Here is a 16,570-nt window from a genome sequence, read left to right on the forward strand (position 1 = left end):
CTTTGGGCAATATTATAAGGAACCACTCTATAAACTTTCATTGTTATGCGGATGATACCCAATTATATCTATCAATTAAACCAGATGAAACCAATCAATTGGCTAAACTTCAAGCATGCCTTAAGGACATAAAAACTTGGATGTCTAGCAACTTTTTGATGTTAAACACAGACAAAACTGAAGTTATTATACTTGGTCCTAAACGCCTCCGAAACGCATTTTCTAATGACATAGAAGCTCTGGATGGCATTAACTTGGCCTCCAGCACCACTGTAAGGAATCTTGGCGTCATCTTTGATCAAGATCTGTCGTTTAACTCCCACATAAAACAAATCTCAAGGACTGCCTTCTTTCATCTACGTAACATTGCAAAAATAAGACACATCCTGTCTCAAAATGATGCAGAAAAACTAGTCCATGCATTTGTTACTTCAAGGCTGGATTACTGCAACTCATTGTTATCAGGTTGTCCCAAAAAGTCGCTTAAGACTCTTCAGTTGATTCAAAATGCAGCGGCACGTGTATTGACTAGAACAAGGAAATGGGATCATATTACTCCTGTATTAGCTGCTCTGCACTGGCTCCCGGTAAAATACAGAATAGAATTCAAAATCCTTCTCCTGACTTACAAATCAATTAAAGGTCAGGCTCCAGCATATCTTAAAGATCTCATAGTACCTTATAAACCAACTAGAGCATTACGCTCCCAGACTGCAGGGTTACTTGTGGTTCCTAGAGTCTCTAAGAGTACAATGGGAGCCAGAGCCTTCAGCTATCAAGCTCCTCTCCAGTGGAACCAGCTTCCAGTTTGTGTTCGGGAGGCAGACACACTCTCCACATTTAAGAGTAGGCTAAAGACTTTCCTTTTTGATAAAGCTTATAGTTAGGGCTGGCTCAGGTTTGCCCTGGATCAGCCCCTAGTTATGCTGCTATAGGCTTAGACTGCCGGGGGACACCTCCCTGCTCTCTTCCTTCTCTCCCTCTCTCTTCTTCTCCCTCTCTATCTGTATGCATTTATGTAAATGTATGTTACTAACTCACCATCCGGGGTATCATCCCCGGAGTGTCTGTCTCTCATGTGGCAGGTTGCCACTGATAAAGTTTACGTCAGGATCATGAATCGTGACAGCGCCTGCTGACCTGGTCCTGCTGGACACCGGGAAGCCTTATTGACATTTTCCTGGATTCATCCAACTTTCTATTTCTTTTTTTTCCAACACAACATAATTTCTGTCAAATGTTGTATTTGTACTATGTTGTTTATCCTGTACACACGACATCTATTGCACGTCTGTCCGTCCTGGGAGAGGGATCCCTCCTCAGTTGCTCTCCCTGAGGTTTCTTCCATTTTTTCCCTTTTAATTTTGGGGTTTCTTTTAGGAAGTTTTTCCTTGTGCGATGTGAGGGTCTAAGGACAGAGGATGTCGTAACCTGTACAGTCTGTAAAGCACACTGAGACAAATGTATAATTTGTGATATTGGGCTATACAAATAAATTTGATTTGATTTGATTCACAGGTGTTTACTCTTTTCAGCTATATTAACTATTGTAGGTATTGCAGAGCCATTAATACTTGGTTTGGTCTTTTCAGACACACTTTCCTGACATCTATTGAAGCTGCAGTCTCAAAAAGGTAAAACAAATAAAACTCCGACCGTTTCAGGCTTCCTCTGTAAACAAAACACAGAAAGAAATGAGTAGGTCTTAGGACACAATATTTTAAGTAAACTAACTTAAAAAGGTCTTAATCCAACTTAGTCCAACTTTTAGCATGACCCTCCATAATCCCTTTAATATTCATACTTTTGAATTTAAAACATTCACATCTGACAAAGAATAAAACATATTTGGTAGAAGATCGTTGAAGTTGTCTTATGGCTTTAGGGCAACTTTATCCCAATTCAAGACGACATAAGAATTGTAGCATATTCTTAAGTTTGTAGTCAAGTCAACCATTAAAATGTCATTATGCAGTAAAAGTATGCTGTGGATGTACAAGGGGAATTGAAGCTCTACTCACAACTGCAACAAAAGTAAATAATGTGTGAATGCTTCAAAGACAGTTCCAGATATATCTTGGAAAACATAAAAATGTAGTAAATTGTTAGAAACTCACCCATGAGCTTTTCTTTTTCCTGGCAAACATAGTTACACACAGCAGTCAGCAGCTCTTCCTTTGGCTTCAGTCCATCCAGAAATACTGAAAAACAAACAGTTCTAATACGGTACATGTAAATACCCTAAATGCTTGAAATAAATCACAGTTTTTTATCCCATCAGCATTACATACCGAACTTGTGACATCTTTGACTGGACACTCACCAATTCCAGACGCCATGCTCTCTATCTCCTGCCGGTTTTTCAGGTACATTGGCCACACGTGTCCATCAAAGTATCCAGGAGGATCAGGAGGCGTGTACACCCTCAAACTGTCGATCAAAGACAGCAACAGAGGTTAAAAACACCAAGACACAAACTTTCTCAAACATAAAACTTGGAAATTAAATGGAAACAAAATCCATTAAAAAAGGTAAAACAGAATAGATAGTGTATTGATTATAAAATCGGACACCTTCGTCTCCTCTTGCAGACATCATAAGGTATTTCCATGAAGTATCTTTTGTAAAATAGCTCATTCAGAGGCCTGGAAAGGTAAAACATGAAAAGAAAAATCAAAGAGTTACAGCATTATGATCTAGAATATTATCTTATTATTATTATTATTATTATTATTATTATTATTATTATTATTATTATTATTATTATTATTATTATTAATATTAATAATAATATTAACAATTTAAGCAGAAATCTCTAATAGTTACTCTAATAATCATTTCCTATCATGTTTCCTAGAAAGAATATGTAGTTTGGTACTAATTAAAAGCAAACAATGATCGTTTATTTTCGTTAAGTTAGTTGTGTTGACGGAGGGTTGTTGGTACCTCCTTACAAGAAATGCTCCATTTGAACCTAAATATTTTGAGATTTTACATTTATTTCTCATGCATGTTAAATTACATACTTGCCTCTAGACAAACATCACTTTTTTAAATATTAGGCTGATTGGCAATTACAATGAATTAATTTAGAGCCCACTTTCACAATGCAGCAACTGCATGTTCTTTAAAAATGAGTACCAAGTTACATTGTTCTTTCTAAGGGACTTTCTAGAAAATGATTGTTTTTAAATACAGTGTAAATTATAACAGAAATAAATACGGTCACTTCAGGGAAGCCTTCATGTGTACCTGTGGTTGAAAATGAGGAAGCCCTCCACAATCAGCACATACACCTCCTCATCTACTGATGGCGTCGTGTGCTCGGGGTTCAGGCCTCGCTGCCTCAGGAATGCCTCAGGATCTCTTCGCCACGAGTCGACCTCGCACATCATCGTGTCCATGTGGAGAGCATCGAGCACTGCAACAGAATGCAATGAAAAGGTTTGTCATAAAAGTGCATGTATTATTATTACATTAAATTAAATTAAATTAAACATTTAAACATTAAACATCAGCAGGAAACCGGTGGATTGCCTACTCCAGGTAGGGAATGAGCCATTACCCCAAGTGAAGGAATTCAAGTACCTCAGGGTCTTGTTCGCGAGTGAGGGGACAATGGAGCGAGAGATTGGCCGGAGAATCGGAGGAGCGGGGGCGGTATTACAGTCACTTTACCGCACCGTTGTGACGAAAAGAGAGCTGAGCCAGAAGGCAAAGCTCTCAATCTACCGGTCGATCTTCGTTCCTACCCTCACCTATGGTCATGAAGGCTGGGTCATGACCGAAAGAACGAGATCACGGGTACAAGCGGCCGAAATGGGTTTTCTCAGACGGGTGGCTGGCGTCTCCCTTAGAGATAGGGTGAGAAGCTCAGCCATCCATGAGAGACTCGGAGTAGAGCCGCTGCTCCTTTACGTTGAAAGGAGCCAGTTGAGGTGGTTCGGGCATCTAGTAAGGCTGCCACCTGGGCGCCTCCCTAGGGAGGTGTTCCAGGCAGGTCCAGCTGGGAGGAGACCCCGGGGAAGACCCAGGACTCGGTGGAGAGATTATATCTCCTCACTGGCCTGGGAACGCCTCAGGATCCCCCAGTCGGAGCTGGAGGATGTGGCCCGGAGAAGGGAAGATTGAGGTTCCTTGCTGCCCCCGCGACCCGATCCCGGATAAGCGGTAGACGATGGATGGATTGATCAGCAAAATGTCAATCATTCGCTATCCAGTTCTCAAATGTGAGGACTTTCTGCTTTTAAATCATTTTAATGTGACATTTTAATGAATATCTTTCACAATGTTTTGACATGTTAAAAAGAATCGATAGATACAATTAAAATAATCATTAGTTGCATCCCTATTTGTTTTTTATAAAGAATATCCACCATTTTCAGATGGATGAATAGATGGACAGCAACTGCACCAAAAATGTTTTGATGTCTTAACAAACATTTAAATAAATTGTCCTTACTGTCATATTGCTTGAACCCATTGCTGTCCATTGGTACAACAGAATCATCCTGGAAAAAAAAGCATCCACTGTGATCAATCAAGCTCTCAAATGTCCAGCATAACTGCCAAAGTGTAAAAAGCAATGATATGATTTTAAAAAGTCTACCTTAAAATATGAATCCTGTGCAATGAGACAGCTGTTGGCTATCTGCTGGTGTAGACTCTTAGAAAGAGTAGACTTTCCTCCATTGGTCATCCTGAAAGATATATAGTTCACACAGATTACATTCAAATTGTTACTTATTTTACTCACTTGCTTGCTCACTTTGCAGCGGCACTTTGCTACATGTCGTCTCCCCGCTCTCTCTCTCCCCCTTTCCTATCTATCTTCAGCTGTACTATCATTAAAGGAGAAAAAGCCCAAAAAAGTATCTTCAAAAAAAAAAGATTGTATATCGATCAGGCTCTAATTGTAGAGTTTATTTTCTAACTGTTAAATGTCAGACATATTTTGGTTAAAATAATTTGAAGTCGGTGTCTAAACAGAAATATCCCCCGATATATCATTAACAAATCTTTTAAACTCTCTAATCTCAATAGCCAAATATCAGCCTGAACAATCCTGTATCAGTCAGGCTGTGGTCAGTACACTGTGACATCACTGTGTGTGTAGTGTGAGGTGCAACATAACAGCTTGGTCTGAAGTGAAACACACTTTTAACCAGAAAGGTAAACCAGTGAAAGACTGCTTTCAACCTTATAAGTTATTATTTGAACACAACAAGTCACATTAGGAAATGCAAAAGTAAGTAAAAGAGTTCCTGCATACAGTTAGCACTAAATCTATTGAAATCCACGCAAATATTGAAGATATCTGTGTGCCAATTCTACTAAATATTTAGCATTTCCAAAACTATGAATGCAAAGAAAACTACAATTTCAGCCTATTCTCGTTAAGAAAACCTTTCATTTTCATAACACTACCTGCACATCTGTACAATAAATTAATGTCAGAATAAACAAAAACACGGACCATTGGATTTCTCTTTCTGAATCTCAGGACTCTGAGGACTTTTCTCTGCAAAGTAACCATCTCTTATCAGTCTTATCTGCCACAAGGTTGTCACATGTTGTATTGGTCCCTGCTGCCCCCACTGGATGTATGTTAGCTATTAACAGGTAATGTAATAACAGAAGGCTAATGCAAGACCTGTTGTCTTGTCTCCCTGTATTTCCCATTTACACAATAAACCAATAAAGAATATCATGATCGATTGATCCAAATCTGAGTTGTTGTTGTTGTTTTTACAATATATATATACAGTAATATTTTACTGTGTTTGGACTTTTTGATACATCTTTTTGTGGTGTGAAAACCTTTAGCATGTAAAATGCTATCTGAAATCCAACAGGCTATCTGGAGGCTAAACGACTCAAGGAGAACACTAAAATGCACGTTTTGCAAGAAGTTCAACTCAGCAAAGCATTAATGTTTACAATCCGCACGGCTTACTCACCCACCAACTCCCACAACTAGTGTCTTCATTTCAGCTTGTTGTGGCTGTTCACTGCAAAGTTTTTAATTTAAAAAAGCTGGTAAAAGTACATCTATTAACAGCTCATGTTAATAACTTATACACTGGCATGTTAGCGGTTACATCAACTTTGTACTCTCAGTCACGCTTTTCCGCTTTCGGACGCTCGTGATTCGCTGATGGAGCTGCTACGTCACTAACAACCTCCCCATTGAGTAAAAAAGACAAATGTTGAGAATGTGATATACAGTTAAAATCAATAAAGCGTTACAGCAGACTTCTATTGAATTACATATTGAATAAATATAAATAAAATACATTGCGAAGAAAGTTCAGGATTCACATACAAAAACATGTCAAAGCATTAAAGAATATATACAGTAATTTATGTAAACAATAATAGTAATAAAAATAAAGCGCACAAAAAAAAGTAAATTCTACCGAGTCTACATCAAAAACTACAAATCTTATTTACAATAAAATAGAAATGAATGAATACATCTTGATCAATGCTAATAAAAAAAATCAAATAATATAAAGAATTAAATAAAACACACTGTACAGAGTTTACATAAAAATATAAAACATAATTTTCAATATGGTAATATAAATAAATATATCTTCATAATTGATTAGATGAGGACAAAGTAATATAAAAAAATATATATTGTACATAATGTACATCAAGTTAGGCTATGTAATGTAAAATATAATAATAACAATAATAATAACAACAAAAACAAAATAAAGAATAAATACATTATGCAGTGTTTAGAAAAAACATTATCAAACAAATTGTTATAAGTTCATGAGAATTTGAATATGCAACAAAAACAAATATATTGCCTAATAATAATACATTAAAATACAATATTTAGGGTTTACATACAGACAAATAATCAAAACATCTGTCTAAAACATAAAAAAAAAAAAGTTAGAATAGTCAAAATAAAAATAGCTTTGCGCATGCGCAGCCAGACTTTTCCGCCTAGCCTGGTGCTACTGCACTTCCTCATTGGCAGCAAAGTGTTAGTACTCCTGCGACGTTTGTGACTGAAATAAACACACGGCGGGTTTCGTTTTATTTTATCTCCGGGCCGCACAAATGTCGAAGCCCCCTCCCAAGCCGGCCAAGCCAGGTAAGACTAACACTAAGAAGGTTTGTTGTCTAAATTGAGCTAAAACTTCAGCTCTGTCTCTTGCGAGGACTACACACCTTGTTGGCGATGTGAACTTAATGGGCGGACGGTGAGTGAGATCGGCAGATTTCTGTCGTTCTTTCATCACAGAAGAAAGAAAGCTCATAAACTCATTATTAACAATATCCATTATTACTGACTGTAGCAGGAGTGCAGTTAAGTTTGTAAAAGTGTCTTCACTATTAATTGACGGGGATCCAGCTCTCAGCACAGCAGGCCTCTCTGTGACTTCCCTATTACCATCATGCGAGGACAGTGCCATCATTTTTTCAATGGCTGTAATTCGGAGGTTAAGAGGTGATGATGAGTCTGCACTCTACATGCTGTATGACATCAGTCTTTCTTCCTGCAAACTCAGTCTGTGCTGCTATTTTCGTAACTCCATCCCAGAGATTAGGAAATGTGTATATAACTCACAAACTTTTATTTTATTTTATTTTTTTATGTCGTTTTTATGTATACTTTTAAAAATGTGAATAAATAAGATGTACCTTGTGAAAGCTTAGAAATGGTGTCTGTGCAACAGGTGTTGTCGGTAATGGCAGGTGTCATTTTTTAATAAAACCTACACACACACACACACACACACACACACACACACACACACACACACACACACACACACACACATCTTTCTTGTCTGAGTCCAAAGCTATAAGTGGAAGTTCTGCCTCCTGAGGACTAGCATCACTGTAGAATGCTTCCTTAAAATTTCTATTTTATTTTTTGTGAAAAAGTAAAAGATTTTCACTAATTTGGGCTTTTTTTTTACGTAATAAAATACACATTTTAAGGGAGCGTTTTACGATGTTGTGAGTTCTTGGGAGACATAAATCACAGTTTATTCGCTACATATTTTTCTAACTAATGCAGTCTAATAAAGACCTGCAATAAAATCTTTAATGAATGAAGGCTTTAACGTTCAGTTTTGGTTGTTTTATAGAGGTTTAATTCAACTTTATGGCCACTTTGGAGGATGTGTTTTGTGTTGCTGCTGCAGCTTCCCTGTATTACGATGTACTGAGAAGTGTATAGCGTCAAATATTTAGTCTACCCTCCTTGATTTGCACAAATGGATGGACAAAAGAACAATTTGAATTAACACCTCTTTAAAGCAAAAACCGAACATCACAAACTTAATGAAGGTCAGATTTATTGCAGGGATAATGTATTAGACCGCATTAGTTGTTTTTAACATAACATGTTTTTATGTTACAGGGATGTGCAGATCCCATTGCTCTGATTGCATACTCATGTTATACATATGATGGTGTGTTTACTAAACAACAAATCCCAATATATCGCCTTGCTTACATATATTGAATCATAACCCCTGTATCGTCATATGCCCAATTCTTGCCAATACACATCCCCTCTTTGTAATCACATAGGGGATGACCACAGGCTCATCTGTACAATATGTCCTGTGTTGCCTGCTCGCTGTGGCCCTGTGAAAACAGAGCACAAAACTCAAATGACAGACGCGTCAAAAACATTAATTCTCTTCATGTTTATTCATGAATCAGCTCAAGTGACGCCACACCTGAGGGCAGGTGAGATCATCTGTCTTGACAGATGGCTGGTTGGTGTTCTGTGGGAGAGTCTTCAGTACTATTAGTCAGTGCCTCCCATAGTCATGACTGATGTAGCTTTACCTATGTGGTAATTGGAGACCATTCACGTGAATGGCTGAGGATTCACTGCCTAGTTTTACTGGATGGTGATTAATGCGGTTATGTGGTGGTGCAGTTCTTTAACCGAAGGCCCTTATTTCAAACCTCCATGTTGGATGACTTTGGTCCTTCTAAAGTAAATGTTCATCTGATGGATGGAGGATCAAAAGATGAAGAAAAACTGAATTTCTCTACAAAGATCAAATTAAAACCTTTTTTGAGCTTTACACATGTGCTATGATAACTTCTTTTCGTGGTGCACGACCACATACACCTCGAACAATGTGCTCTAACTTACAGGACCAGGCTTCTGTGAGTAAATGTTCTTGTGCTCTCGTCCTTTTTACTTTAAAATAGGTATTTTATAGGAGGAATATGTTTTAGTTGTTGTGTTAAGTAGGACTTTAGAGGGCATTACTATAGTGCTGTTTGTATTCTCTGCTGGTGTAAAACATAATTGTTTCTTTACTATTGACTCTTAGTCATATTTTTGATCTTTGATGGTTCGTTTTTTGGGTTGGGCTTCGAACAGGAAGGGGGAATCACCACCAACATCAAACACGTTTTTTGCAGGGGCAATGAAATGACACAGCTGGAAATCATCAAAAACCCACAAACAAATCAAACATACTGACAATGTTTTGCTCACTCTTAGGACATTTTTCTTTTTTATATTTCTTTTTAGCTAGAATGAATCCTTGTATGTGCCGGAGGCTTTGAAATGCAGAGAGAGCGCTGACTAGTATGCACAGGCTTTTGTGTGTTTTAAGCGACATGACCGGGCCTGCAGAGCAGACATGCTTGCTGACTGTGTTGAACAGAGCTGGGCTTGTGCAGCTCCGCTCATTCTGAGACACTGAGACAGTGTGTTCGCTAAATAGAAACCCTGAGTAACTGCAGAGGGGAGTTACAACTGTTTAACATTTAGGCCTGTTAGCTAAAGCCATCAGCATTTACCAGCCTTATGTGTCCAGATTAATTAAATGCATTTCCGATATTACCAGTAAATATACCAGCATCAGTTTTGAGAAGTTTTTTTTTGAGAACACAAGCACCATTTCAACCACAAAGAGAAAACATGAGAGGAATACAAATACACCAAAGCACATACAGACATTGCCTATTAAAAGCTATTTTTTTAAATGTCATAACTAAAGCTAATTTGCTGTCTTCATCCCTGGTTAGACTTCATAATAAAAATAATCAGATTAAAACAACTAAACAAACAAATGTCTGTTTATGAATGTATCCAATAGGGCATGTCCTAGTGGCTAGGCATGAAGACACATCTTTGAAAGGGAATCTAGTCAAGTGAAGCACTGAGTGATGTTTATCTACAAATGTTATGCAAATCAGAAGAATTAGATCACATTTGAATACAATTTGAATCCGGTTAACTGGAAACAATAGCTGGTACTTTGGCTTTCAGTGTTACCAGCTCATTAGTCTGTTTAGTAAACTGTGTGTGTGTAGTAAATACAACATACTGCACTTAACTTCAGCCATTGTTTAGTCCTGGAAATCAACAGATGGTAGAAATATTTATAAAATAAGTAAATGTGAAATATGGCACTGCTTCTTTAAGCTCTTTTTTTGTAGCTCTCTATGAACTAGTTCAGCTGTCTGCTAAGGCCACAGCCACTCTGGTAGCATTCCAGCAGCAGAGCTAACGCCACGCTCCACAGCGACTCATCACAGGCCCAGAGGGCAGCTACCTCAGGGCTGCACACACAAGGACCAGCTATGTGTTTCTTCTCTTCCCCTGCGCTGACTGCAAGGAGAAATGTTTATTGTTCTTGGCTGCAGCAGAGTTGTTTCAGGCGCTCGAGAGCAGACATTAGGAGCTATGTGTTAAGTGCAGGTTGCATTGCTCAGGCAGGGCTTCATCGATTGGCTCTTGAGGGAGGTGATGGACGATGTCGACACTGATTTATTGCACTTGTATAAGAGTAATTTACCACATTAAAGCTACGTTCTACGCTCGCCTGCAGGTTCATTGCAGTAAACCTAAGCTGGTCTTTCTACAGGGCTGAGAAATGGCAGCATGTGTAGTTCCACCTCACCGTCTTTATTTATATTCTCGAGTACAATGTGCACTGTTCACCACTTTTGTGCATACAGGGATGAGGTCAACGTGCTACAAACTGTCTTCAAATAGTTAATCTAACATGAAATTTGTGTTTTCTCTTTACTAGGCCAAGTCAAGGTGTTCCGAGCGTTGTTCACCTTTGACCCCAGAACGGTATGAGCTTTTCGTTTTGTCAAGATCGCTTTGTTTTTCTTATATTTGATGATTGTTGAAGACCATTGTTGAGTCCTTTTTTAAAAGATTATTTTCATTGCGCATCGTCTGCATGATCTTCAATGGGCAGATTTTGTAACTGATGACATTTAAATCACATATTTACTTCCTCCCTCCAGTGGCACTGCTCTGGCAAACAAAATGTAATAAAAAGGCAGAATAGGACATGCAGACTGTATTTATGAGTCATTTAAAATATTTTAACACATTTGGTTGTGCGCATAATGAGTCGATAATCATCACTTTACAGTTGAAATATTAACTTGACATGTTTGTAAGAGATATGCTGCCAGAGGGGACAAATATTAGTGGAGGTGTTGACTCCATGAAATCTACTTAAATAATGTAATGTAATGGATTAGAGTAGTTATAGGAGAAGAAAAACAACCTATGATAAAGATATTTTCCTTTTCTGAAAAGTATGCTTCTTAGGTGACGTCGTCACATTGCTTGTTTTGTCTGATCAACAGTCAATAACCTTAAGATATTTAATTAACTATCAAATAAGACCATAAAAGGATCAAATCACACACACTTGAGATGCTGAAACTAGTAAATGACTGAGATGATGAATTATCAAAACATTTGCAGATTCATTTTAAATCATTTCAGTTCCTTAAATGAAATTCTTTCCTACTAAAGTGTGTCAGTAATCCGTCTTTTATATCCTCCATTAACACGCTAAATGTAGCTGTCACAATTGTTGCAGTTGGTTGGTGAACATTGGGGGAAGAAAGAGGGTGAAACGCAACACAAGTCAGTCTTAAGATACTGTGAAGGCATCGAGCTGGGACTGATTAACGCCGAGTAACATTCTCTTATTTCTTTTTCTTCCAGCCGGACGAGCTGTTCTTTGAAGAAGGAGATTTCTTGTACATCTCTGACACAGTAAGTGAAACCTCAGACATGTAGCTGCGATCTTCCTCTTTCAGTCCTCATGTCCCATTCAGTTTATATCTGAATTTGCACTTCTTCTTCCTCTTTGTCAGTGTTGCACTCTTTGCCTCTTTGTGTTTCCATTTTATTTGCACTTTTCTCTCCCTCTTTATTCCACTACTGTTTTCCTTGTTTGCTTTATCCCGTTCGTCTCTTCTCATTCGCTTCTGTGACTTTTGCCTTTAAAAAATAGAGAAAAGATTTCTGCATTACTATTATCCCTAGAGTGACAGTAATTGGTGGAAGGGGACATGCCGAGGAAGGACGGGACTAATTCCAAGTAACTATGGTGAGTCGGCGATATAGACGGACCAACTTTGTATTTCATTACGTATGTGCGGTGACTAAAATATTACTCAATACTGACATTCGTCACTTATTAGTAAATCTAGATAATGCACTAATGGTCTGGTTTTGTTATTGTTGTTGCAGTGGCTGAGCAGGCAGAGTCTATTGACAATCCAATGCACGAAGCAGCCAAACGAGGTGAGACGACCGTCTACGGATCTGAACGTTTCCATGTGTTTTGTATTTAGTTATATTTTTGTGACGTAATACAAAGATAATTTCCTCTTTCTGGAGACAATAATACGTTGACATTGATGTCTTTTCTGTTGCTGCGGAAGAGATGTTACACTTTTTGCGTTATTAGTAGCCTTGTGTGTGTGTGTGTGTGTGTGTGTGTGTGTGATATGTGTGTGTGTGTGTTCATATTTGTGTATTTACAGGCAATCTGAGCTGGCTGAGGGAATGTGTGGAGAACAAGGTTGGAATTAATGGGCTGGATAAAGCGGGAAACACTGCCCTCTACTGGGCATGCCATGGAGGACATAAAGGTAAATAATAGTGGTGTTTAAATTCTTTTAAGATGTACTTATAGTATGGCCTTAAACATTGAATGGGTTAAGGCCACTAAAATGACAGCTTCCTTTTAACAAACTTAATTTTCAGACTGTGCCGCAGTGATGATTGGCATGACAGATCATCTACAGTACTGACCGATCATCTTGACAGTACTCTGTTGAGAAAGTGAAATGTAATTTCATAAATAAATAAGATTTGTTTTATATAAGAAGTACAGAAAAGCAGGAACTTCCTTTATGAAAGTGTCCCAGTTATTCTGTTTTCTTCCATAGTTCCCACGTGATTCAGTCCCTCAATCAGTCCCTCAAAGTTCTCCTTTTATTTCTTTTGCTTTCTGTATCAGATGTGGTGGAGGTGTTGCTAAGCCAGTCCAACGTGGAGCTCAACCAGCAGGTAACACGAGTTTAAAAACTCATTCAGGCATGAAAGTCAAAAACGTTTGATCCATTAAAAATAAAAATAAAGTCGATGCTTGTTAGGGCGTTTGTTGGTGATGTTGATGCTTTTTGTTTCAGAATAAACTCGGGGACACCGCTCTGCACGCTGCTGCCTGGAAGGGTTATTCTGACATTGTGGAAATGTTGCTGAGCAAGGGTGAGTATCAGCCAGAGAGAGAGCTCCATAAAGGTTTAATCAAACCCTAATATGAGAATATGTGGTTCCAGATTGAGGAAGTGATAACCAGCTGACTTTGTGTGTGTCCTCACATGTACGTAGTTTTATCTTTTTGTCTTTCTGTATGTCGTTTCTAGTCATTTATTCAGTGTGGGTATGTTTGTTTGTTTGTTTCAGATCCGAGGACAGACATCAGGAACAACGAGAAAAAGCTGGCTCTGGAGATGGCCACAAACGCAATGTGTGCTTCACTTCTCAAAAGGAAGCAGGGAGGCAGTAAGTACAGCTGCCACTAGGGGGCAGCCTTACAGCACTCTCATGTGCAGTATCACCAAGACAGGCTACACACACACACACACACACACACACACACACACACACACACACACACACACACAGAGACCACAATAATATGCCGTTTTACTGAACTGGTGTTGACTGTGACTAGTGAACAGCAGGCCTTAACAGAAACCTTTATCAACATGCTGTGGGATCCAGACTGCTTTAACGGGACCCCCAAAAAATCTAAAAAACATATTTCCTTCTTACCTGTAGCGCTATTTATAAATCTAGATTGTTTTGGTGTGAGTTGCCGAGTATTGGAGATATGGGCCGTAGAAATATCTGCCTTCTCTCAAATATAATGGAACTAGATGGCACTCGGCTTGTGCTGCTCAAAGCGCCAAAAGAATACATTTGGAAAGCTCAACAGAAATCCTGACCTGGTTACTCAAGATAATCCTCAGACCTTGTTGTAAACAGTTTCATAGGAACTATTTTCTTTCTACCTAACTACACTCGCCAACCGTTAGGGGTTATGTTTTAAAACGTTTGCAAATTAAATGAACATTTGTGCCTTTTTAGAAATAAAAGTTAAAGATGTTATTCAGTAAAGACTATTATATTTCTGTCCGGTGAATGCTTCATGATAAAATCTATAATTATGAATTTTATTTTATTATTTATTTTCATTTTCTGGAGTTTGTGAAGATATTAAAATGAAGAATTATTGATTACCATGGTTTGGTTTATTGTAATCAACAGCTGCCCATTTATGTGACACACTGCCTTGTATACAGGTTCTCTTCTTATATCTTGTGTAAACGGCATGAAATGTGTATTGCATGTAATCAGGTTTGACATTTTTAGGGGCTCAGCCCTGTTTTGGCAAACACTGGTCCTTGTTGGAAAAAGTGTACGAGGGGTAAGAGACTCAAGGACCAAATACTGTTTTTGTACACGTTTGTACAGGAATGTTTACAGACTCTCTCTCCAAGTCCCCACACTTTTTTCTACACATATGGTGATTACATTGTGATCATGAATTCTTTTGACCACAATAATCGTGGAGTGATTAGGAACTTCATTTGCAAAAGATGCAACTGTTATTGTAAGGTACAGAGAATTTGCAGCAGTGAAATATTGCAATATTCCTGTCATTAACTGTCAATTTCTTGTGTTTCAGACATCACCCGCACACACAGCAACGCTGAAGAGTATTTGGACGATGAAGACTCAGACTGAGCTGTTGAAACATCATCACTGTCTTCCATTGTGTTTCGGGCGGTCGGGCAGCTCGAATAGTTTTATTACAGACCTAAAGTGGATTTGCTGCTATGTAACTCCATTTTAGTTCTATTATTTTGTGTAAACACCTCAGTACTTGGCTCTCCGCATCATGTCAATGTGAATTTCAAAGCATTGAATTGATGCTTTTTACAGTTTGCCAAGTGCATTTCCACCTGTGGGGGATTTGTCTTGGATGTTACACACTGTAGACTGAGGGGAAGAATATATGTTGTAGTGGAGAAGGGACCACAGCTCTGAGACACGCATTCCAAACATACTGATTGTGTTTAACCCATTTACACTGGGCATTAAGTACCAGTGCAGATTAAAAGATTGATCTGGTCTGTGTCAAGTTTTAATGCTCCGCTAAAATTACTGAACTACAAAATCACCAAACAGGAATTGGAAACACATTATCTCTTGCAACTTGGAGCTCTATTACAACCAGGCACCATTTAGATCTCTTTATGTACATTTAACCTGAATATTTCCCCTTTTTAAATGGGACGTGCTGAGGGACCCAACGACACATTGTCTTGTGTTTTCTGGTCAAATTATGGGTGTCATTAATGTGCATTAACGGGCTTAATAAGGGAAACTGTCTGTGAACTGTCTTGTATGGCAGCAATCTTCCTCCCCCTCCTTTATAATGTCATTAAACCTCACCTGCTACTCTTTGTTCTGCACATATTTTGGTCTGTGCTATAACACTTCCACTATTAAAGAGCAGTTCAGTGTCATTAAAAAAATCTGCCCCATGTTAAACACTTTAAATTACTCTTTCATCTTTCAGGCTTTTGATAGTGTGATTTCCATCCTGGGAGAACATTTCTGGTTTCATTGCTGCTTTCCAACAAATGTTATATATTAAAGTGCCTTAAATATGCGTACTATCGAAAGTGTGTCTTTGGTTGTGTATTAATGTGAACATGCTTTTGTCTTCTGAGGTTACGAATTGCTGAGGATGATTTTGTTCTAGATTTCTATCTGCTGCGTCTTCAATCTACAATAAAATATTTTTAACTTAAAATGTCACATTGAGCAAGCGTTTGTTTTTGAAAGTTTACATTAAATTGCGTACATATGGAATTAGAGAACATATCTAATTGTTTTAGTAAGATTAAATAGTGAGTCATGATTTAGATTTACAGAAACCATACTAGAGATTATAATCACAGCAGGGCAAAGTCCTCTTTACTAACTGTAAATGTGCAAACAAACATCCTTTACATGTAAAGTAATACCATTGTGGGTGGTTGATTAATCTGTGTAGGAATGCACTCCAATAAATACTCAAGACCAAAGAAAAAATAAGTTCAAAAGTCAAAGAATTCCTTTATTACAAAGTCAGCATGTTGATGTTCCAAAGAAGACAGAAAAGGCAAAACATAGACAGAAACACAGCAAGTCTTTCATGAGAGATTCAGGTACATG

The 16,570-nt window shown here is 38.1% G+C and overlaps 2 protein-coding genes across 2 annotated transcripts; one reads left to right on the forward strand and one right to left on the reverse strand.

The window, feature by feature from the left end:
- Positions 1-1,399: 1,399 nt before the first annotated feature.
- On the reverse strand, positions 1,400-6,139 carry nmrk1 (nicotinamide riboside kinase 1). Its single transcript, XM_029440104.1, has 8 exons — positions 5,961-6,139; positions 4,610-4,700; positions 4,463-4,511; positions 3,253-3,421; positions 2,574-2,645; positions 2,324-2,430; positions 2,118-2,201; positions 1,400-1,671 (listed from the first exon to the last, which is right to left on the reverse strand). The coding sequence occupies exons 1-8, from the start codon at positions 5,987-5,989 to the stop codon at positions 1,661-1,663; spliced, it is 612 nt and encodes a 203-aa protein (XP_029295964.1). The 5' UTR covers positions 5,990-6,139; the 3' UTR covers positions 1,400-1,660.
- Positions 6,140-6,963: 824 nt separating this feature from the next.
- ostf1 (osteoclast stimulating factor 1) lies at positions 6,964-16,171 on the forward strand. The gene is made up of 10 exons (XM_029440540.1): positions 6,964-7,117; positions 11,046-11,092; positions 11,990-12,040; positions 12,314-12,377; positions 12,521-12,574; positions 12,817-12,924; positions 13,296-13,345; positions 13,468-13,546; positions 13,745-13,843; positions 15,033-16,171. The coding sequence occupies exons 1-10, from the start codon at positions 7,084-7,086 to the stop codon at positions 15,089-15,091; spliced, it is 645 nt and encodes a 214-aa protein (XP_029296400.1). The 5' UTR covers positions 6,964-7,083; the 3' UTR covers positions 15,092-16,171.
- The last annotated feature ends 399 nt before the right edge of the window (positions 16,172-16,570 follow it).

The sequence above is a fragment of the Cottoperca gobio genome, chromosome 9 (assembly GCF_900634415.1).
Source record: "Cottoperca gobio chromosome 9, fCotGob3.1, whole genome shotgun sequence".
In the NCBI taxonomy this organism is placed as follows: Eukaryota; Metazoa; Chordata; class Actinopteri; order Perciformes; family Bovichtidae; genus Cottoperca; species Cottoperca gobio.